General features: G+C 49.7%; 1 protein-coding gene across 1 annotated transcript in view; it reads right to left on the bottom strand.

The window, feature by feature from the left end:
* Pkhd1 (PKHD1 ciliary IPT domain containing fibrocystin/polyductin) overlaps positions 1-22,349 on the bottom strand; it is a 268,602-nt gene extending 246,253 nt beyond the window's left edge. Inside the window, exons 1-15 of the mRNA XM_048347537.1 lie at positions 22,073-22,349; positions 21,364-21,441; positions 20,665-20,809; positions 17,392-17,500; positions 13,652-13,709; positions 10,053-10,131; positions 8,857-8,931; positions 7,642-7,706; positions 7,111-7,150; positions 6,170-6,240; positions 4,991-5,092; positions 4,735-4,830; positions 2,572-2,713; positions 2,004-2,118; positions 885-1,163 (exon numbers count right to left, since the gene is read on the bottom strand). Of these exons, the coding sequence (XP_048203494.1) occupies positions 885-1,163; positions 2,004-2,118; positions 2,572-2,713; positions 4,735-4,830; positions 4,991-5,092; positions 6,170-6,240; positions 7,111-7,150; positions 7,642-7,706; positions 8,857-8,931; positions 10,053-10,131; positions 13,652-13,709; positions 17,392-17,500; positions 20,665-20,809; positions 21,364-21,441; positions 22,073-22,121 (1,503 nt within the window). The 5' untranslated portion in view covers positions 22,122-22,349. The remainder of the gene's footprint in view (positions 1-884; positions 1,164-2,003; positions 2,119-2,571; positions 2,714-4,734; positions 4,831-4,990; positions 5,093-6,169; positions 6,241-7,110; positions 7,151-7,641; positions 7,707-8,856; positions 8,932-10,052; positions 10,132-13,651; positions 13,710-17,391; positions 17,501-20,664; positions 20,810-21,363; positions 21,442-22,072) is intronic.
* Positions 22,350-22,701: the final 352 nt, after the last annotated feature.

Genomic DNA, 22,701 nt, shown 5'->3' with positions numbered 1-22,701 from the left:
AGCCCCAGGACTGGCCAAAAAAAAAAAGTGAACCAAAAAATTCAAGTTTTTCAACAGCCATAAGGGCAAAACTAAAAAAAAAAAAAAATCCAGTGTGTGTGTGTGTGTGTGTGTGTGTGTGTGCATGTGTGTGGCATAGGACTGTATCATGGGGAATGTTTTCAAAAAGTAAGGCGATCTCAGTAGTGACGCTCGGGTACACACTCTCTGATCTCAGTAGTGACACTCGGGTACACACTCTCTGATCTCAGTAGTGACACTCGGGTACACACGCTCTGATCTCAGTAGTGACACTCGGGTACACACGCTCTGATCTCAGTAGTGACACTCGGGTACACACTCTCTGATCTCAGTAGTGAGGCTCGGGTACACACGCTCTGATCTCAGTATGACACTCGGGTACACACGCTCTGATCTCAGTAGTGACACTCGGGTACACACGCTCTGATCTCAGTATGAGGCTCGGGTACACACTCTCTGATCTCAGTATGAGGCTCGGGTACACACTCTCTGATCTCAGTAGTGACACTCGGGTACACACGCTCTGATCTCAGTAGTGAGGCTTGGGTACACACTCTCTGATCTCAGTAGTGAGGCTCGGGTACACACTCTGATCTCAGTATGAGGCTCGGGTACACACTCTCTGATCTCAGTAGTGACACTCGGGTACACACGCTCTGATCTCAGTATGAGGCTCGGGTACACACTCTCTGATCTCAGTAGTGACACTCGGGTACACACGCTCTGATCTCAGTATGAGGCTCGGGTACACTCTCTGAGCGGGCAGTGTTAGGTCTTGCTTCCCGGGCCCCGGCCCCCAGCCCCCCTTCTATAAGCAGCAGGATTCCCCCCAGCCCCCCGTCCCGGGGGGAGGAGCAGCTGACCTGCACTTCGGGGCGCCTCAGGGCGCGGGCGCGGAGCTGGTGCTTCTCGTGGAGGTAGGTGGGGGCCGCGCCGGGCGTCAGCCGGGTGTTGTGGAGCTGGACGCCCACTCTCAGCCCGCGGCTGGGCGCCGTCCCCCAGTGCTCCGCCTCCAGGTAGTACCTGGCTCCGCCCCGCAGCTCCACCTTGGGGGCCTTCTGCTGCCACGCCCCCTCCGCCCCGTGCTGCTCCCAGGAGTCGAACCAGTCCGCAGTGCCGACCCCCAGGAAGGCCACCCTCACCTGTGCCCGGAGAAGCAGAGGGGGGCGGCGGGGACACGCCCACAGAGTGGGCGTCAGGGGAACCGCGCCCAGGAGGACGCGCCCCGAGCCGCCGCCTTTCCACAGGGGCGACGCTGGCCGTGCTAATGGCCGCCTCCTCTCCCCGACGCTTTGCACCGGTCTCCTGGGCACCTCTCAATCCAGTCAAATTGGCAGTCGAGATTAACCATCACAATAGGTCCCGTTTAAAGAAAAACAGCCAGCCTACCACGCCGGGCCGCCATTACGCCACGGAATACAGCGTGCGGCCTCTGGGGTATCTAGCGTGGCTTTGCCGCCCAAAAACCGACCGGCGACTCTCTAGCCATGAGCAACTCCACCGCAGAGACGTGTGCTCGGCATCTCGTGTGGTTTTGTGACGTTTAGAGCTGATGGGAGGATCTGTACGTGAGGCTAATCTAATGTAATCCAATACTAGTGGCAAAGGACAAGTGTGGGCGTCACGAGTCTGACTTCCAACCCTGGAAATGCCCACGCAGCTGCAGAACAGCCACGTAATCCTGCTCAGTCTCCTTTTCCTCATCTGGAAAACTGAGGCAAATAAATGTGTGTGTGTGTGTGTGTGTGCGTGCGTGTCACACAGATGCAACGAAGGTAAGAGACGCGGTTTGTAAAAACCTAGCGTAAGGCCGGGTTTGCGAGAACAGCGTGCTAAGGAACGGGCACCGAGAGAGCCAGCCATGCCCTCCTTCAGCAGCTCAGGCGCGGCTGGTGACACGTCACACGTCACGGCCGTCTCCCTGCCCCGTGGACGTGGGAACGCGGTGAGAGAGGGAAGGAAAACAAGGAGAACGTGACTACCTTGTCTCCCGGCTCCCCTGACCGGCTGAAATGCAAGGCCGCTCGGCTGTCTGCCTGGAGCCAAAAGGTGTAGTTATTTGTCTCTGGAGCCACGAAGAACCCACTGAGCCGGGCCCTGCACGCGGGAGAACACGGCGTGGGTCAGGCGTGGCCAAGGCCCGGGTTGCAGGCCAAGTGGTGGTCACGGTATCCAGCTGTTGGTGATGGTCACGATGGAGGCAGCCCCGGCCCTCAGCACCGCACGCAGTCTAGGCTACTCACTCAGAGCCACGCCGTGACCCCGGCCTTCCCGGCCGTTCTGTTGCCCCGGGGCCCAGCTCAGGGCTCCGGAGGGCAGTGGTGCCCGCGGAGGCGGCGGCGCCGATCCGCAGGCGTGGGCGCCCCCGTGCAGGGCCCCGGGACCCCGCGTGCCCCCCCCCTCGGGAGGCCCACTCCCCGGCTCTCGCGGAGCCGCCGTGGTGGGCAGCTCGGCCCCGGAACCCTCCCCGACGTTCTCCTCTGCACCCCGCCCTCGTGTGAACCCGTCAGCCTGCCTCTAGGGGAAACGCTGGCCTTTCCAGCGACGTACCTGAAAGGTCGTCCTTCCTGCGACCAAAACCCAGGCGGAGAGCTGGCGTGGGGGACGATCTGCCAGCGGTAGCCGGGGCTGGCTGGGGTCAGCTCCGCGCCCTCGGGAGCAGCTCCCACTTCAAACAGAAGCCCTCTGTTGCCTGGAAGACACACACACACACACACACACACACACACTCATGTCATGGACTCAGATGGACAGCGTTCCATCCCAAACAGGGTCTCCCCCCCCCCATGACACGGGCACGGTGTGTAAAGCCGAGCTGCGGGAGGCCAGGGGCAGAGACGGCCACGCTCCCGACGTGCCGGAGAGCAGAAAATACTCCTTGGGTAGAAATCGGCCCTCTTGCAAAAAGGAGACTTGATCAGAGGGAGTAAGGGGAGATACTCTCAGAGGAGCAGATACTCCTCAGAGGAGCAGATACTCTAAGAGGTCCAGGTGCTCCTCAGAAGTCCAGACACTCTCAGAGGTCTTTTGTCACTGAATCCCTGTCAAGTCCTAGGGAGAAAGAGAAGGCGCAAAGAAGGGCTGGAGTTGTGTGAAGGACGGCGTGGTGTGTGCTTGTAAAATGGCCGGTCTTTGTGTTTACCGAGTGGAAGTAAACTTCAGTATCTTTTCAGGTCCGAGTCAGCCTTGGCACCCATTCTATAAAAATCCTATTGCCAGACAACTAGCAATCCTTACGTTATTTTCTCAAGTGGCATGACCTCAATTTGCAAACCTGAACACAGAGCCAATTATGTGGTGGGATGTTGTCGTGAAATGTGTTAAATGGCGCTGTACTTGCTAATTTATGTTTTATATTAAGCAAACCTTGAGGCCAAAGGCAGACGTGCAATCAGCAGCGGGTAGTAACTTGGGCTGCAGGTAACCGCTCCGGCCTTGCACGTCTGTGAGTTCAGATGCAGCCCACCACTTATTAGAGACAGAGCTTGGAGGAAGTGATTAGTGACCTTGAGACTTCACTCATAACTACATGAAAGTGGGGCCAAGCGTGAACGGGATGAGCTAGATCACTAATGCACACACGCAAATTCATAAATACATGCGTGATACTATTTAAAATTACTACTGTTATTCCTCATTAGTTCCTAAAATGGAGATGCAAATGTGGGGTACGTAGAAAATTGAAAGCCTACACAAAGAATTACTTTCACGTGAGTTTCTCAATCCCAGTCCCCAGGCGCTGCTAGTGCGGGCTGCGCGTGGCAGCACATTTCTCCACGTCTCTGATCTCTGCTCACTAGAGGCCAGTGTCCACCGCATCTCCGGGGCGCGGTGACCCAAATTGTTTCCATACATTGCCAAACGTCCCCTGAGGAGCTCTGCCCTGTACAGTCACTCACCTAACGTCCACAGAAGAAACTTCAGAAGGTTTTCACAAAGGACCTTACTAACGGGCCGCTTTCCAGAAGTTACCCTAGCACGACTCGGGAGCAAAGGCAGGAAACCCTCGAGCAGGGAGCAGGCTTTCTAGGTCCTGAGTCAGGAAGCTCGCATCCCCTCGGCTGCTTGGTCAGTGGTTCGCTTCCTCGGGTGGGAGATCGCCTTAAGTCAGAACTGCAGACCTGGGAGCCGGCGACGGCTGCGGCCAGCGCTGCGCGTGCGTGTTCACGCCCGAGTGGCCTTTCTTCGGAAAGCTGTCCTCCCCGGGGGCCGCTCCTCCCGGTCCGCCTCTAGTCTAACTATCCAGTCGGCCCCTGGCACACTCGAGCACAGCCTACAGTTCGGGGCCGAGCAACGTGTCAACATCCCTTAACCCGTAACTACGCTCGAACCTCCAGGTCTGATGCTTAGGAGAAGATGATGATAATAATAATAATAATAATAATAATAATAATAATAATAATGATGATGATGATGCCTGAGGACATGGGGCTGAAGCTTCAAACAGAAGGACAGGGGAAACCCGCTCTGCCGCCTCCTCCATTTCAGCCCGCTGCAGGCGTGCGCTGGAGGCACGCACGCACACACACGCGCGCACACACGCACACACGCGCATCTCTACTCCTCGAAGCAGCCGCAGAGAGATGCCCACGGGGAGGGATGAGCCCGCTGACGAATGAGACGGACATGCACCGCGGCCGCATCTCCTCCGGACGCCCCCCGTGGCGAGGGGGGGGTGGGGAGTCCCTGGGCCGGCTCCGGGGACCCCCTTACCTGCCTGAGGCGCGGCGAGCCTGGCGCCCTTCCCCGGAGCCCGGGTGGTGCATGCGATCTCCCGGGGCGACAGGCGTGTCACGTCGCAGGGGACGCCTAAGGGGGACGCGCGGTTCACGGGTGCACGGAGAGCTCCGGGGACGGGCGGGGGACGGGCGGGCTGAGCGTCGCGGGAGCAGCGGGGGGGGGGGGGGGGGGGGACCTCGGCTCGGGGAGCGGCCGGCCGCGCAGCCCAACGCCGGCCAGGGCGCGTTACCTGCGACGGTGACCCAGGCGGGAGCCGCAAAGAAGTCTCCCGTGATGGTGATGTCTGTGCCTCCGCCCAGGCTCCCCGATTCCGGGAACACGGAGAGAATTTCTGCAAGAGGGCAGAGAGAAAAAACAAAGAGTAAGCTTCCCAATTTAGATCAGAACATGACCCAGATAATAACACAATAATAGAAAGGGTCATCCTTTATCTGTGGGCTCTCCAAGTCCCGTCACAACGGGCATTTTTCTAAGAAGAGTCATTTTTCATACGCACACGATGGGAACAAACTATGAATATATATGTACGTGTGTGTGTGTGCGCGCGCGTGTGCGTGTGCATCATACAGGACCCGATCGGTATCTGCAAGGAAGGAGGCACGCAGCGCCGTGCAGGGCATCGGCAAAGGCCCTTGGGCAACACCACGCGGCCTTAGGAAGGCGGCCTCTTGGCCTCCGGGCCTCGCGTGACCCGTGGGAAGGCCATGAGCGGAGGAACAGACGGGAACCGGCCTTGGACGCCGCTCCTCGCCGATGGAACAGGGCAGTCCTGGGCCTCTGAGGGGGGGCTGCGCCTTCCAGCAGAGATTCGAACACATTCCTGTGCCTCTGTCAGTCCGTCTGAAACGGGGCTGCTCCCTATCTCATAGTTACATGAAATAAGCGTCGCACCCCGGCTCCTGTTAAGACACAGCGTCGCTGGCCTTGGGGTGATGCTAATTCAAATAAACCTATTCTGCATGTACTTACCAACACGTACAATCCTTAATAGTAACCAAGGAGTGCACCGATTTAGGCGTCCGCCGCACTGGACGTTTCCTCATTATTTTGCGGCGTGCTGCATGCAACACACCACATCGCGTCACGCTGGCAGCCGTTTTCCACACCGGCCATTTCCTTCCTCGCCTGACTTCATCACAAGGCCGCGTGGGCTACACACCTACTTGTGATAGGTCTGCACAGGACGCCGTTACGCCTTTCTGAAAACGCTGCCATGTGATACACGGTTTATACAAACTAAAGCAGACATGGATACGAGCCACTGAAAACCCAACAGCCATCTGGACCCTACGGGACACTGTCAGACGTCAGCGGTCAGAGCAATTTCCGGAGGAAAGAAAAAGAGTCTGTTGGTGTGTGAGGTGTGTGGGAAGAGAAGAAAAGAGCCGGAGGTGCTGGGACAGTGTACCTGAGTGAGTCTGGAAGAGGAAAAGGTCCTGCTTAGCGCTGACAAGCCATGCACTCTGGTCCACCATCGACCTTCAAGAAAGACAAGGCTTCATTTTATAGGATAAAACACCTGCGGCCATTCCTGTAAGCTGGCTGCCTGAACGCAAGGTCAGGGATGAACTCGGGTCACCGTAAGAGCAGCTGAGATGCCAGCTCCTTCCCATTATCGGGGAGCAACAGGGTGGGGTCAACGTGTGTCTTCTCGCCTATAAAATTCTCATATGGGAACGGTAGCTACTGTGCACCGTCTCAGAAGTACGAAATGAACTGAAAGACGTGAAAGCACCTGGTACGGAGCTGGTCCATGCTGGATAAAAAGTTGACCCATTTTATCTTTGAGGAAAAGAGAGAGGAGTCCATCTATACTTGGAGCTATGAAGCTAAAAGTGTTGCTGGCATCCCAATGAGATCGATACCGGATCAACAACCCACTTTGAAGGAGAGCACGTGGCCAACGGTTTCTAGCGTGGCAGAACACGAGTTAAGGCACACAGAAATCCGGAATCCTCATCCATCTACTTCTCCAGCACCGGATGAAGTTGGGCCCACCCTTCCATCTGGAAGGAGGCCCTGGCTGAGGGGCACCGCGTTCTCTCACGGAACTACACTCCACAGAAGACCAGAAGACGCCCGTGACCGGCGTGCAGACGCAGTGCGGGGAGCTGACCCCAGAGCAAGGCCTCCCGCGTCTGTGCCAGCACGGAAGCCAGCCGGGCCTGGCGGGAGCGGTGTGGGGCAGCCGTGTTCACCCCGGAAAGGGAATCAAGGGGGCACGTGCAGTTTAGTGTTACCGTTCCATTGGTGGTGATAGAAATTTCCCATTATTCGAGTCAAAGCATGTGAGGGAAGAGAGAGAGAAAGCTCACGTGCAAACGAATTTGCCTTCTCCCGGTCACTTACTTTCCTCTGTTGAACACTGAGAAGCTGACGTTCTGGGAGCCTGGAACGCAAGGCACACGCGCGTGAGTGGCGGGGCCGGCAGAGCCTCCCGGGCCGGGCTGCTGCCGCCACGGCTCAGACGCTAAGGAAGGAAGCGTCCCGTGGGCATGGCGCCCCCAGCAAGAGGGGGCTGCCAACCACGGAAGGACACGCGGCCTACACGCAAGAGGGGGCTCCCAACCACGGAAGGACACGCGGCCCACGAAGGTCATCTGGCTTCGATTTAGACCACGCGAGATACCAACGCGGACTCGCTGGTTAGCAGCGTTACTTTTCTGACCTGGGAAAGGGGGGAAAGACTTCTACCAACATCTCAGGCCGCCTGTGAGGACTCATCTCTACACAAGCCGGTTGCTTTTGTGCTTTTGGGGATTTTTCAGTCAGCAGCGGTTATTCTGATTATGATTATTAGCCTCATGAAAATGGATTCCTGAAATTGTCCTATCGGGACAGAGGGGAAGGCGCTAAGACCCCGTCACCACGCCGACAGACCGATGTAGTTGCCGTCCACGCGACACTGCACGGAGCCAAGGCCACCTTCCTCCCGCGCGAGATAGCTGCGGAGGGAGAGGAGAAACAAGCCGAGGTAAGAGCACAAGTCCCCACTCGCTCAGCCACCAACGAAGCGGACAAAGAGAAAAGGCACAGCCGGGCACAGGTGGCTCACGCCTAGAATCCTAGCTATCCAGGAGGCTGAGATCTGAGGATCGCAGTTCAAAACCAGCCTGGGCAGAAAACTCTCCGTGAGCGTCTTATCTCCAATAAACCACTCAAAAATCAGACGTGGAGCTCAAAGAGATAGAGCACCAGCCTCAAGAAAAAGAGCTCAGGGACAGCGCCCAGGCCAGACCCTGAATTCAAGCCCCACAACTGACAATCAATCAATCAATAAATAAATAAATAAATAAATGAATAAAAGGCAAATTCGCCCAAGAAAATGAATGGGTACTGAAGGTAGAATAGGCTAACTGGGGAAATGGCTTGGGTTAATAACTAACTACAGCTATCCACACAAGGTAAAAGACAAAATTTAACTTGCTCCTGACTTCCATCTGGTCCTTTACCTCTGAAATCTAATATTTGACAAGTATAACAAAACCATCAACAAAATGATGAACTCAAAAAGAAAACAGTAATAATCCTGGACAAACATATTGAAGACACCAGAAAGAAACTACATTATTAGAATACGGCTTGTCCCAATTAACCTCAGAAGATAATTATTCTAACCACCACCAAGGAAAACTAATCCACTCGGTCCAGGAGGAGGTAAAAATCCAGCAAAATGTTGGTGGTGTGAACCGGAGTCAGCGGACACGTTTTCTTTTTTATAAATATCGGTTGTGCTCTTTGGCCTCGTACCACATCAGTGAGAGGCGTGAGCGCCAAAGGTTGTGAGTCAAACAGAGTTCTAGTCCAGGCACGGCTGCTTGTTCTCCACGAGGCCTTGACCGAGGGACTTTACCTGTGTGTGCCTTTGTTTCCTCATCTATAGAGAGAGGCTCCTAGTCACACACAGTCACGAGATTCACACGTGACTTCAACGCTGAGTAGGCCAGCCTAGGCCTAGGGTGAGCCCTGAGTAACTAGTAGAGATGTTAATACTAATGAGTGAGTCATAAACACATGTTTAGGTGGTTGCATATGTATTATAGTCTTAGGAAGGAATCCCAAAGCACACACCCTGGTAAAGAAAGAAACACTCACCGGCTTCCATTCTGTCTGTTTATAAGAGAGCAAGGGGTCACCCACTTGTCTCCTTGAGATTCCAAGACTAACGGGCTAGGGGGAAAGAAGAAAGACAGAAGACAGGATACAACAGTGCACTCTCCCAGTCAATATGACTCCGTGGAAACAGCTGATAGAACTCCCTGAATTTATGGGGCGTGGGGTAGCAATTCAGGGGGCTGAGTCAAATTCTCTTCCAGAAAGTAGGGCTGGACTCGTGGTCCAAGTTTCTGTACCATAGGGGGAGGGTGTAGAAAATGATACTACTAAGCCATCCATGCTAGGGGGGGGTGGGGAAAAAGACCAGACAGGAAGTGTTGAGACTGTCCAGTTTGTGGGAGGCACTAACTGTCCTCATTCAAAAAATAAAGCAATTATTGCGAGGACATGGAAAGTGGAAGAAATATAACCTCCCCAGTGACTTGGAGTCAATACCCCGTGTCTAATTTTCCCTTACTCGGGTCTTAAGTGAAGAAAGGCATGTTGGCAGCTTAATTACCCACAAAAAAGACACTAAAAACTCAATGTCCTTTAGTACCTGTGTTTATATATTTCCCTGACCCCACTCACAAGATTTCTAAACACACACATGAATAACAACCAAATAGAGAAGCGACAATGGTCGTTTGTGTTTACATATCATTTTATAAAGAGTCGACTTTAGGCTCCAGTGACACTCACAGTGACACTGTAATCCTAGCTACTTAGCAGGCTGAGTTCTAAGGACTGAAGTTCAAAGCAGGAAAGACTGTGAGACTCTCATCTCCAATTAACCATCACAGAGCCAGGAGTGGAGGAGTAGCTCAAGTGGGACAGTGCTAGCTTTAAGCAATAAAACGCTTGGGGATAGCGCCCAGGCAAAGTTCAAGTCTCAAGACTGGCACACCAGAGAGAGAGAATTTACGTTAGCCTGGGAGAGATGCAAGGAAGGGTAAAAACCAAACTAGAATACCCACAGATGCATTTAAAGCACAGTTTACATTTAGCCCAGAGTGACTAGTTGTTAGTAAACAAACGAACCAATGTAATCAATTATTCACAATTCCATTAAAGAAGTAAAATCACGAGGGCCATAAACCACAAGGAGAAAAGAAGACGATTCTGTATAAACTGCAACTTTTCGCTATGGAGAAAGCTGACCCTCAGGAAGCTGCCCACAACAAACACTTGCCTACCTCTCGAGGTACTCCTCATCAAGGTCAAAGGTTTCCAGCTTCCCAGTGATGATCCAACCATACACCTGTATGAGCGTTCCTGTGGGAAGACGTTTCCATTTCTTTAATGGACTTGGCCCAAATATGTATAAGATAAACTGCTTGCCCTTCATCCACATATTCAATATGACCACCTTGGTCATAACGTACACAACCAAATACTTCTTCACTAAGCCGCACGGTGGCAAAGACGGTAACGCGATCCAGCTGTCGATACTGCACAATGGAAAAGCTATAACAGCCAAGTACTTCAATCACAGGCGTAATCTTCCATGCGCGGACACAGAAGGAACCCTAGGACACGGAGGGATTCCTGGAGGGAGGGCTGCTTTCCGCACAGTGTCCACGGCTACCCAAAGTGAGAGGCTCGCTGGGCCTGGCACATGCCATGTTGGTGCGACTTCCTTCCGCACACTTGCTAAACTAACCAGCAAATGCCACAGGCCCTGGCTCCCGTGGGCCAGCTCCAGAAGAGGGGGTGTCATGGAAGCGGAAAGCAATAGCACTGCTTGGGAGCTGGCCAAGGACGAGGGAGGGACAAGGAAAGGTTGGTGGAGGGGGGCTGAGTGACAGGGGGATTGGAACAAGAAGAGATGGTGTTCCATTGCCACAGGAAGACCCTGCCCCTAAATGGGAGGGAGAGCAACTGGAGATCAGAAAGCAATGGCGTCTGCCACTCTGCGGTGGATGGATGAGGACTTCCGCCCTGGCCCTAGTCATCCTGCAACCACTTCTCCTTGATCTGCCCCTTCTTGCAGCCCACCCTACATAAGCAACAACCTCTCAGCAAGGGGCCCGGGGGGCCTCCACCCTCCTCCCCGGGAGGGAAAGGAATCTCCGGCAGCCCCTTGACAGAGCAGGGGAGGCCCTGCCACGGAGTCCAGCAGCTGACTGCCTGCGTGGTGTAAAAGCACCTGAACCCAGACCTGCAGAGACCAAACTATGAGCCTCCCCACTATCACAAGGGGAGCCAGGTCAAATTCGCCACACAATCCTAAATTATTCGATGCGTGAGTCTTCAAACTAATTAGAGAATTTAGTCACGTACACTGTAAACTTCTAGTGTCACAGAAAAATGATTAGAGGTAAGAGAGCTGTCAGCTGGTGAAGCAAAATATAAATAAAAGGAAGATCACCAGGCTCCTATCTAGGGGTGTTTTGAGATCACCGACCCTTCCGGCCCCTGACGTGCTGTCCACGCTGCGTGCTTGTGTCTCCTTCCTGGGCAGCCACCGGGTGGCGCTGGCGGGGGGGCGGGGAGCCTGGCCCATGGCTCTGCAGTTCCGCTCACGGGTGGATGGGTACGGTGGATGGGTACGAGGAGCGGGAAGCTGAGGCCTTACACAGAGCTCACGGGGTTTGCCACAGTGTGGACTCTCAGGTTCCCTGCCATGGCCGTGACAGATCGGGGTGAGGGCCGACGGAGGCCCCATCTCCCATCTCTAATCCTTGGTCTCCCTTTCTCACCCCTCATCCTCACAAGGCTTCCGTCATCCCACCTAGGGCCCCCCCCCCACACTCAAGCAGCCAGGACCCAAATGTTTGCATGGGAGTTTCACAGGCCACCGTGGTTGCTTTTTTAAAAAAATAAAATATTCTCATGCCTTGGTTATTGACTAGCTGGATCTAACTCTACAAGTAAAATTAGTATTTTTATAATATAATTTTAAAACACATAAGTAAAATCTGTGTCTACATACATACACACAAACAAAATGTACAAAATGTTTTTTTAATAATTTAGATATTTAATATGGCATTACTGAACAATTAAAACAATCAAAATCATTAGATTGGTCTTATATATTTAGACAGATATATATATATATACATATACATATATATATATATATATATATATATAAGTAGTGACTTATATTCCTAACACAAACCATTCTGGAAACCTGAGACAAAATTTAAAAACCTGAAGTGAGAGTAGGCAAGTGCCAAGAGCAAGGCAGCGAAGTATACATAATCCTGGCTGTGTTTAAGACTTCGTTTCAAGGCAGACTTAGTGATTATTAAATCTATTTCTCAGCTGCAATCCCTTCCTTTATGTAAATCCCCTAGCCTCAATCTTCTCTTCTGTTCTCCTGGTCTTTATACAGCTGAGAGCTCTGTAAATTATAAATAAATCCTCTAGATAAAAATCAGGCATAGTGGCCTTCTCCAGGGTATCCAAGCAACTTGACATGGGTTTTCAGAGGAAGGTGGGAGACAAGGGGAGGGGGACTGACGAATGGAGAGGGGAGGGAGGGGTGAACACAGTCACAACACCCAATGTACACCCAGTACATGGGAAGGGGTGGGGTTGGACCACGTGGTGGAGGAAATGATGAAAGTGGTGACATTGGCCAAGATACATTATATTCATAAATTGATGTATTGAATTGAAACTCCTTTGTACAACTACTTAAAGATAATTTAAAAAATAAAAATGCAGGTCCCTAGGCATTTATCCAGTGAGATCACAGGAGGATATTCTTAGGAGAGGATCACAAACGCTCAATGTGCATACGAACATATAAAACATATAAAACATATATGTTTAATGAAACGAACTCCAAGAAATGGAAACAAAGGGGTTTTTCTTTTTTTGTTGTTGGTGGTGTTTGTCTTGCTTTCTGTACCTTCTGTCTTGTTTGTAAGTTTATTTGTTTTGGGGAGGGGAGGGACAGAAAGGATGGGACAAAGGGTGAACAAATGCAGCAGTGATACTCACTGGACACCATGCTGAAAATGAACTGCACAACTTGTGGGGGAGGAGATAAGAAGGAAAAACAGAGAGCGAGCAGGGGAAAGGCGACTTTGTCCAAAAAGAGATGTACTCATTAGCTCACTTACCTGTCACCCCTCTATATATCACCATTTTTTTTGCCAGTCCTGGGCCTTGAACTCAGGGCCTGAGCACTGTCCCTGGCTTCTTTCTGCTCAAGGCTAGCACTCTGCCACTTGAGCCACAGTGCCACTTCTGGCTGTTTTCTACATACATGGTGCTGGGGAATGGAACCCAGGGCTTCATGTATACGAGACAAGTACTCTACCACTAGGCCATATTCCCAGCCTACTTCCTTTACAATAACAATAAATATACATAAATGAAAAAAAGAAAATTTTAAACTACCAACATAAATAAAATGCAAGGGATAAGGTTTTGTGAGAAATTAATGAGGAAGTTTACACAGAGCTTAGAATGGAAGTTGGCATACCTGGGAATTCAGCAAATATTTGTTCTTGTAGATGGATTACAGTGAGTAATTACAAAATTAAAACAAATGATTTCTATTTCCTGCATTCCCCAGCATCCAATAGTTTAGTTTTGTTGGCCTCTTCTTCTTTTTATCATGTTTGGGTTTCTCTTACTAATAGTTAAGAAACAGAACAAAAGTGCCCGGAGGTGAAACCAAACCAGGTTAAAAAATAAACCCAAAGGTTAAAAATTATTTTCAGAATCACATTCTGAGAAGAAGCTAAATGTTCTCATTCACAGAGACCGCCCGCCTAGGTAAGTGTGCCACGTGCATTAGCAATTATTCCTGCTTTACTAGAAGATGTCTTACCTGGAACTCCACTCGACGGACTCACTTGATAAACAAGGGGTGTCTGCACCTTGGAAAACTGTGTAGAAAATAGATGCACAAGGACTTCATTAGAACCAACGCAAGAAGGACAGCCATTCCTCTTACAGCATTAGTTAATCTAAGGACAAAAAAGAAATGGACAGGCCTCCTTAGATCACGTCCACACCTGCTTCTTTCCGGTCCTCTCTCTGTTTCTGTGAAGCACACAGGGTTCTATTCCTTCTGCAGATGAGGTAATGAGGGTATGGCCAAGGCCACACATCCACATTGTTCTACCTGCCTTCCTGTGTCCTCAAAGAACACACTATGTCAGAAGGGGAAGTAGGCAAGCCCTCATCCTCGTTTTGCCCTTGTCATTGAGTGTCTATCAACCTTAAAGGGCTGGGTTGTTTTTTTTTTCGTTGCTTTTCTAGAATTCATTAACTTAATTGGAAGGGTGATGACCTCAATTATGATCAGCCGGCATCTTAGCAGGGATCAGTGAACCGTGCGAATGGGAAGTTGAAGTTGGACACACACACCACCAAGAGATGCCGGTTGCAGAAATGCCTCCTGGCCCGTCAGGAGAAAGGCGATCAAGAGTGGGGCGGTGAAGGTGTCTCCGTTCTTGGAGGAGGAGGGAAATGGTATCGGGGGCAGAAGGGGAATCCGGTGAAGCTGGACCTTGGTGCTCAGATCAACGTGCGGGTAGGGAGCCTCCTTCGTCTGGAAGCCCAGAGCCTGACACAACAAGCCCTGGAAAGAAGGGCCAGCACCGCCTTCCCCTGCACACCCAGAAAGACAGGAGGCTTGAGTTTTCATGCATGAGCGGAGTCGCCTCGTCCGGGAGGAGGGCTACACGGTCAGGAAGGAAATCAGGGGATGAGTGGGACCAGTCCTCTCACCGAGGGGCATCTGGGTTCATCTAAGATGAGTGCAAGAACCCAGCGGGAAATTATACTCCGGACAACGCGAAGAAACAGAAGCACTGGGCCAGCCGAGTGTGACCCGGAGACCATCGCTCACCCACGAAGAGACTGTCACCCCTACTTTCTCTGCTTTCTGTTCCTGACATCCACAAGGGCTTCCTGTTTGCAAAGTAGACCATAGCAAACGGCTCCACTTGGTCTACATCTAGCACGCTAGGAGTCTCCCTGATCAAAGAAAATCTCAGCAGGGAATAACATGATTTTGTTCATCAACATCCCCGACCAGGCAGGAAACACAGCAGACATTTCAACCAAAGCCCACGACGTCAGCCCGTCAAACGGGGGTGTTAAATATTGATTCACACAGGCTGGTCTGCCATCAAGGCCACTGTCCTCACTCTCTTCATGGGAAGAGCTCGGAAAGAGTTCATAGAAAACACATACAGGCATGGAGTCAAAACAAGAATGCTGTGATTTCACAGATGAAGGCCCGGCTCTGATCTCACCCAAAGGTAAAAGATTAATTCAGTTCCGCACCTCGCCGCCAAACATTCCCTCCTCGCCCAAGCCACCCAGACACCCAGAGCAAGCTTTCTCCCCCACAGAGAAGGGGCCTTTGTGGCAAAGTGACTTCAGTTGGAGCCTAGTAACATGGATCAATACTTAATACCCTGCCTGGCACAAATTAGAAACTGAGGCCAAAGGAGCAAACTAGTTCAAACCAAAGAGAGAAAGAAGCACTCTTCTGTGATTCTGACTGGAAATGTTAAGACCTTGCACTCCATCTGTAATCCTCCTACCAGCTAGTTGCAGGGGGTTGGGGGGCAACAGAGTACTTTAGTTCCCTTCCAACTCTTCCGTGCTTGAAGGAACACACTCTGTTCTGGGCAAAGCCACCAGGAGGATGGCACTGGATTTTGAACCAACACAACATAAAATGGTACATTTCTAAGAGGAGCAGGCCTCCGTTCACCTAGCAGACTCGAGACATGACGGTCGGTGAGGGGGCGGGGAGGGGGGCGGGAAGCGTGGATGAGGGCAGCAGAAACAGCCCATCATCAGAACAAGGAAGACACAGCCACCAGATGCTTGGTGGACCTTCTGTGAGTTGTTCAAACCTGTCAGCGCCCACAGCAGGCTCTTTGGAGGGAGCTGGTGAGATGGAATTAATGTTTAATGCACATAGTTCCTCCGGTCCCAAAACAAACAGACAGGTTGTGTTTTATTTAGCTTAAAACGCTGCTCATTAACTGCACCCCCTGGTGATAGTTCATCAACCGGCCAAGCCACTTGAGCTACACACAGACTTGTTTCCTTTCATATGCGATTTTAGGAAGCATTTCTTTCCTTCCCATTGCCTTTGTTGATCTTTTAATAAGTAGGAAAGCTACTGTCTGAAAGGGCGTGTAGTGATTAAGACAATTATTCAGCATATCCCATATCTTACATTCCCTGAGACTTAATTAAGGAGGGTAGATAGTAAGCTCTTACTCTTGACAGGAAACAGGGGCTACAAAGAAACATGAGACACATACCCCATAGAACAAGCTCTTCTAAGCAACGTACGGTCGGTAGAATAATGGTCTACTGAAGATATGTGCACCTTGATACCCACACTTGTCATCCTGTGACCTCAGGTGCCAAAGAACACCACCGCTGAGACTAAGACACTGGGGCTTCACATAGGAAGATGGCCTGTCTCTCGTCCTGATTGATCATCACACAGATCTCCATGGGGGAAGGTTCCTGGAAACACGCACAGGACGTGCAAGGGCTCTAGCAGCGGTTGCTGGCTTTGAACATGGAAGAAAGAGAGAGAATGAGCCACCGGGGCCCTGTCTCCAGGACTGAGAAAGTGGGGACCTGGATAAAATCCACCAGAGACGCTGCCGTGAGCAGTGGCTCCCACCGTCAGGAGCCTGAACCGTTACAAGAAATAGGCGAGCTAGCCACGTGGAGGAAAAGATAATGGAACATCCCCAAACACACACGCGTGCACACACACACATGCACACACACACACACACACACACACCTGGAAATCAAGCCAATATCTTGACTGTAGTGTACACGGATTGGGATGGACTTCTGGCTTATCGAACTATAAGTTAATACATTCTAGCTGTTTAACTCTGTCAGGTTTGTGCAATTGGTTACATCCACAAATGGAAACACTTATAGGACACGACTAACAACACGCTAAACTTATACAATTAAAAAAAGAAGATGAGCATATACAAAAAGGCAAAGAAAGAAGTGCAGAACTCCTGTTTCCCACTGTTGCACGTGTGCGTAAGTGAAATTGCAAGGAACAAGAGCTTCTCGGGCTGGAAGGGCAAATTTGAAACCTCCTGTAGGAAGTGTGGGCCTCCCTCCCGAGCCGTGACTTGGGAAGGTGAAGTCTCATTCTGAAGAAGCATCCGTGAGCGATTAAACTGTGCTTCAAAACGGCTCCGAGACACCTTTGCCAACAGAAGCGGCGCCTTTTACGGAAAGGTCAGAGCTGCCCTTTCAAATTGATATCTAGGAGGAAACGAAGCAGGAATGGACCTGACACTGAACCCAACATAAAACGAAACGCAAGTAGATGTCCAATACGGTCAGACACTGGCCGCAGCAGCGCCCCTCCTGCCGGTTGTTCTGTGTCTGTCTCTCCTGTTGTCTCTGTTTCTGTCTCTCCTTCCTCTTTCGTGCCTATCCGAGCCTGATGGAGAAGTCAACCCTTGGCTCTTCTTTGCACTTGTACTTCTCTGGTGGTAGCCAGACGCTCCCCGGCCAGGCAAACCCATATGCCTCCTCTTCACAACCCACCTCGAAAGTCCAGTTGCCGTCTGACTCCGGTCCTGGGCCGTCTACCACGCGTCCCCCGGAGCGCACTTGCAAGGCATACAGCCCTGCGTGTCCCTCAGACGGCAGAGATCTGCGGGCGGGAAGGGGACGTTCTGATGGGGCAGAAACCAGGAACTCCCGAAGCAAGCGGCCACCTTGACCGCTCCAGATTCCCCACCCCCCCCCCCCCGCACTTTGGAAAGACGTGACTGAGCAGCTCTACATTCCACCTTGTACTTCCTACATCTACGTAGAATAACCACAGTGTGGAGAGACCGGATTCCTTAGCCAAAGAAGTCACAGGGAACTTCTCAGTGTTACTGAAAATCCCTGAGATGCAAACAAAGAAAAAGTTCTCTCAGAATTGCAGGCTCATGGGACTTTAGGAGTTGTAAGGGATTTCGATCATCTGTACTAAGTTCCCCTTTTTAAAATACCTGCTAGGTGCCAGGTGCTCACGCCTGTAATCCTAGTTATTCAGGAGGCTGAGATCTGAGGATCGTGGTTCAAAGCCAGTCTGGACAGGATGGTTCATAAGACTATCTCTCATTAACTAGCAGAAAGCTACAAGTGGAACCATAGCCCAAGTGGTAGAGTGCTAGCCTCGAGGGGAAAAAAAAAAAGCTAAAGGACAGCACCTAGGCCCTGAATTCAAGCCCCAGAGCCGATTAAAAAAAAAAAAATCCTGCTAGGCATAATGGCCCACACCTGTAATCCCTGCATTTGGGAAGCTGAGGCAGGAAGACAGCAGGCTAAGACAAGCCTGGGCTACACAGCAAGAAGATCCTGTTTTAAAAAGAAACAATAAAATTACAGTTCCAGATAAGCTGAGACTTGTATGTTCAGGACGGAGTGAGGCTTGAATCCTAGAGTCCTTCTAGTGAAAAGGCATTATTGATCTTACTTGCTGCCAATAAGAAACTGCAGTGTTACAATATATCCCAGTAGCCTAAAATCACCTCATAATTCAATCAACACAGAGCCCTGGACCTGCTTTCCCTCACAGAGAAACTTTTTTGCTACTACAAGGAAAAATTAGGGGCCTTTCTTTTTTTTTTTCCTTTTGTTCTTTCCTTCCTTCTCCATTTTTTGTTGTGTGAGTTGGGGGTACTTCTATATATCCCAGGCTAGGCTCAAACTCACAGTCCTCCTGCCTCGGCCTCCTGTGCTGCTGGGATTATAAGCATACCACCAGGCCCATCTTTATGTTGATTTTTGAAGATGGAACAATTCAATGAGTAACAAGAGTTAAGAGACACCTTCTCTCCAGAACTTCCAACAAAATCTTTACTATGATCTTAAATGTATATCTGAATTGCTCATTAGCCTTATGGGTTCACCCCTAGCCTCCGTGAACGTGAAAGGTGGCTAATCCCAATTAAGATACACCAGGAGTATAAAAACATCCTGGAAGGCTTGGCGTACAAAAGACAACAGAAAGAGATGACACAATATTTTGCATATAGTGGGTTAAGTAAAAATCTTAAAATTAATTTTAATTTTATTTTTAGTGTGGCTACTAAAAAATACATTGATTTTGATTATTTGGCTTACTTCAATGCTGCAACAGTGGCTTTTAAGGAAACAGTTATTATCTTTTTCTGATAATGAGTATGACAGTATTGCATTGATGCAAAACTATTTTTACACCTGAGTGTTCATTAAATTTGGTATTTACATTCCACTCAATAAGTACAAGAAGGCAACCTGGTTTCTTTTTCTCTAAAAGTAAAACATAAAATCAAGAGTGCATTGTAAAAGCATTAGTATACTGGGATTGAGGAGATAGGAATACAGATCTTCAGAGCTTTGATTTAATTTATGACAAATCCCTAAAGGAAGTCTATGCTCATCATAAAACCTAAGGACCTTGGGCTGGGAATATGGCCTAGTGGCAAGAGAGCTTGTCTCGTACACATGAAGCCCTGGGTTCAATTCCCCAGCACCACATATATAGAAAACAGCCAGAAGTGGCACTGTGGCTCAAGTGGCAGAGTGCTAGCCTTGAGCAAAAAGAAGACAGGGACAGTGCTCAGGCCCTGAGTCCAAGCCCCAGGACTGGCAAAAAAAAAAAAAAAAAAACCTAAGGACCCTCTGGTAACTATGTTCTAAAAGGGAGGTTGCACTATCAGAAGTACATTCAATAGGTATTTACTGAGAAGTCACTATTTGTAAAATGTTGTGCAATGCCTCAAGGGGAGACTAAACAAAGTCTCTGGCCTTGAAGCACTTGACTCTGTGGTGATGAATCTGACAAGTAGGCATGAGTGTGGGGTGAGGAAACAAGGCCATGGAAGCCATCCATGCTGTCCATCTGTGTGAATCACGAGTCCCCACTTCAGGACAATGTGCGTGAAAAATGTGTTTGTGAAGATAGATACATACATACATACATACATCGATAGATATATAGACAGAGACGATAGACAGACAGACAGACAGACAGACAGACAGATAGATAGATGGATGGATGAGAGAAGGGGATATATCTCCCATGGATTAGCTACTAAAGGAGGTTATTGCATTGTTACTTCTTTCAAAGAAGGGAAAGATGACACTGACTTGGATAATGAGGAAAATGCAGTAGGGTTGCAGTAGGGTTGGTGGATTTTGATTGGCAAAAAGAAAAAAGAAGAGAGGAGTCTTTTGAAATAAGGACTAGAAAACAAAAGATAGAGCAATGTTTCTATCACTTAGTCAATGGTCCATTTTCTATGAAGGGTCTCTAAGACATGCATAAAGGAAAAATGAACTGCTGTAAACTTCACAGGCCAATAAAAATTTTAGCAGAGCAATAGATGACCTGAAACTACATAGCTATTTCCTAAATAGAAGTAATGCCAAGATAAGCAAATAAACTGAGCATAAAGCCAATATTCTTCCTTCCTGGTTTTGAGTTTATGCACAGTCATTAAAACCATACCTATTCTAAATGATGGGTGCTTTTGATTACAAAGTGACAGTGCTTATTGCAACCTTACTAGCTACAGAAGTCCTTGCAAATATCAAGTAGAGGTATAATCTAGCTCTTCCTCATACATGTCTCAACATTCTTATGCATGCCCTGATCTTCTCTGAAGCCTCCCAGCCCTGATAAGAAATGCTTGAGAAATATGTCCATATAGAATACATCAAGAACTGTAGCTGATCATCGCAGTCACAATAGGAGTTGCTATAATATGTCTCTGAAAGCTAATGAGATGAGCAAACCTAGACATCCTCTCGGGTCTCCTTCCAGAGAGAGAGAGGAGATACCTGGTCTGGCATATCACCACAGGCAAATCCCAGAAGACGAGGGAGACATCACAGGGCACCGCTGGCAGTGTGGCCAGGGCCACGTTCACCAGGTGTATCTCAAGCTGAGAGCCGTTGGCGGGCTGGAGGACACCTGACTGCACACCTAAACATAAGGTAAGGAGAAACCGGTCAGGGAGAGCCCCCGAGTAATGTAAAAGACGGCCTCGTGGAGGGAGGTACCATCAGACACTCGGTCCACCTAGGGAGACGAGAGGAATACTCATTTCCAAAGGGATCTATTTATGGCTGCCACATCGAGGAATGCTCAGATTGATGAGCTGAGGAACGGTTTTCTCCTTGGGTCTGTCTCTCTCTGGGACAGGATATTTCAACTTTCCAAGTCACCCTGCAAATATGGTAGAAATGGGAGTGCTGAAGCTCCCAGCTGTAGAACCACCCCAGCCGAGGGTGCGGGGCGATGGTGTGCACTTTCGCATCAGCCCTTCTAGGGTTCCTACAGTCCCATCCACAGCCTGGGCAGCTGCGTCATGGCGGGGTGCACACTGTTCCCACACAGGCCACGGGCATCCGCATCTGCAGGCAGAAGTGGCTGCGTCTGTCCACCACCCGTCCTTAGACAAGAATGCCGGGGCTCCTATTCCCTGAGCCGAGTTCCTTAGTCAAGGAAGCCCCCGTTTTTGTAAAGTGGAAACCTACCATCCAAGTCAATGGTGAGCCACGTGCCGCCCGCGAGGCTGCCTTCCCGAGGGTGGACGCGCAGACTCGGGCGAGGGGCTGAGAATAAACGAGAAGCATGACCTTCAAACGTGAGCACGCGGGAGAAGCACGGCATCTGCGTTCCAGCTGGCTGGCTGCTGAGCTGAAAACCCCTCACACACAGAAGCTCAGTGCCCCCCAATTCTGAAGTCCTACCCCCTGCGGCACTAGCCTCGCGGACACTAATTAATCCACACAGCAGCTCCTTTGTTCCAAGACTTAAATCACATGGCCATCCTCACACACAAAGATCTCTACTCATTTCTTGCCTTTCTCCTCTTTGAGGAGCACAGAAACTTCCGGAAGCTGTGCCTAATTCAGCACCTGCTGAGGGCCGTATGCTTTCGTGTTCACATTTGGATACATATTCGGAATGATTTCCAAAATGGATATGAAATTCCATGGACTTTGGCCTGGGCTACTCAGGAGATATTAATCAGAAAAAAAAATTAAATGGAAAATTTAAACCCAGAAGCAGATACCTCAATATATCCTGTGAATATTATGTTTTTAATTTATATTTTCAGTTGGCAAGTAAAATCTGTATATGTTTATGGAATACAGCCAAAATACTATTTTAATTATTAATAGTAGTTTTGAAGGTAACCTGAGTGCTAACCTATTATCCATTCAAGCTCCTTCTACTCACCTGCCAAAAACAGTACTTCAATACTCAGAGAGATCAGCCAGACAGTCATGGTTCCCAGCTGTCAATTCTCTTAAGATTGTTCAAGCTTTAGAAGCATTTTCAATGTTGATTGAGGCAGCATAGCTTTTGTGCTGAAAGACAATAAAAGAACAAATCAAAGGAACGAAAAGAAAAGGAAGGCTATAGTTTTAGCTCATCCATTACCACTTTTCTGTGATGGAACAAGAAATTAGGAAAGAAGATTGCAAAAAAAATTTTTTTTAATGGCCCTATAGGGACTGGGAATGTGGTAGAGTGCTTGCCTCATATACATGAAGCCCTGGGTTCGATTCCCCAGCACCACATATACAGAAAACGGCCAGAAGCGGCACTGTGGCTCAAGTGGCAGAGTGCTAGCCTTGAGCGGGAAGAAGCCAAGGACAGTGCTCAGGCCCTGAGTCCAAGGCCCAGGACTGGCAAAAAAAAAAAAAAAAAAATGTACTCAGTGCCTTATGTATGTAACTGTAACCCCTCTGTACATTACTTTGACAATAAAAAAAAATTCTTTTAAGAATACTATCTTTCATTAGCTCATTCCTGGACAGAAGTTGACTGCTGAAAATAAATTCCAGGTGTCCAAATGTTAGTTT

This window comes from Perognathus longimembris, chromosome 6 (genome assembly GCF_023159225.1).
Source record: "Perognathus longimembris pacificus isolate PPM17 chromosome 6, ASM2315922v1, whole genome shotgun sequence".
In the NCBI taxonomy this organism is placed as follows: domain Eukaryota; kingdom Metazoa; phylum Chordata; class Mammalia; order Rodentia; family Heteromyidae; genus Perognathus; species Perognathus longimembris.
Note: the sequence above shows the minus strand (reverse complement) of the source record. Positions and strands in the feature narration are given on the sequence as shown.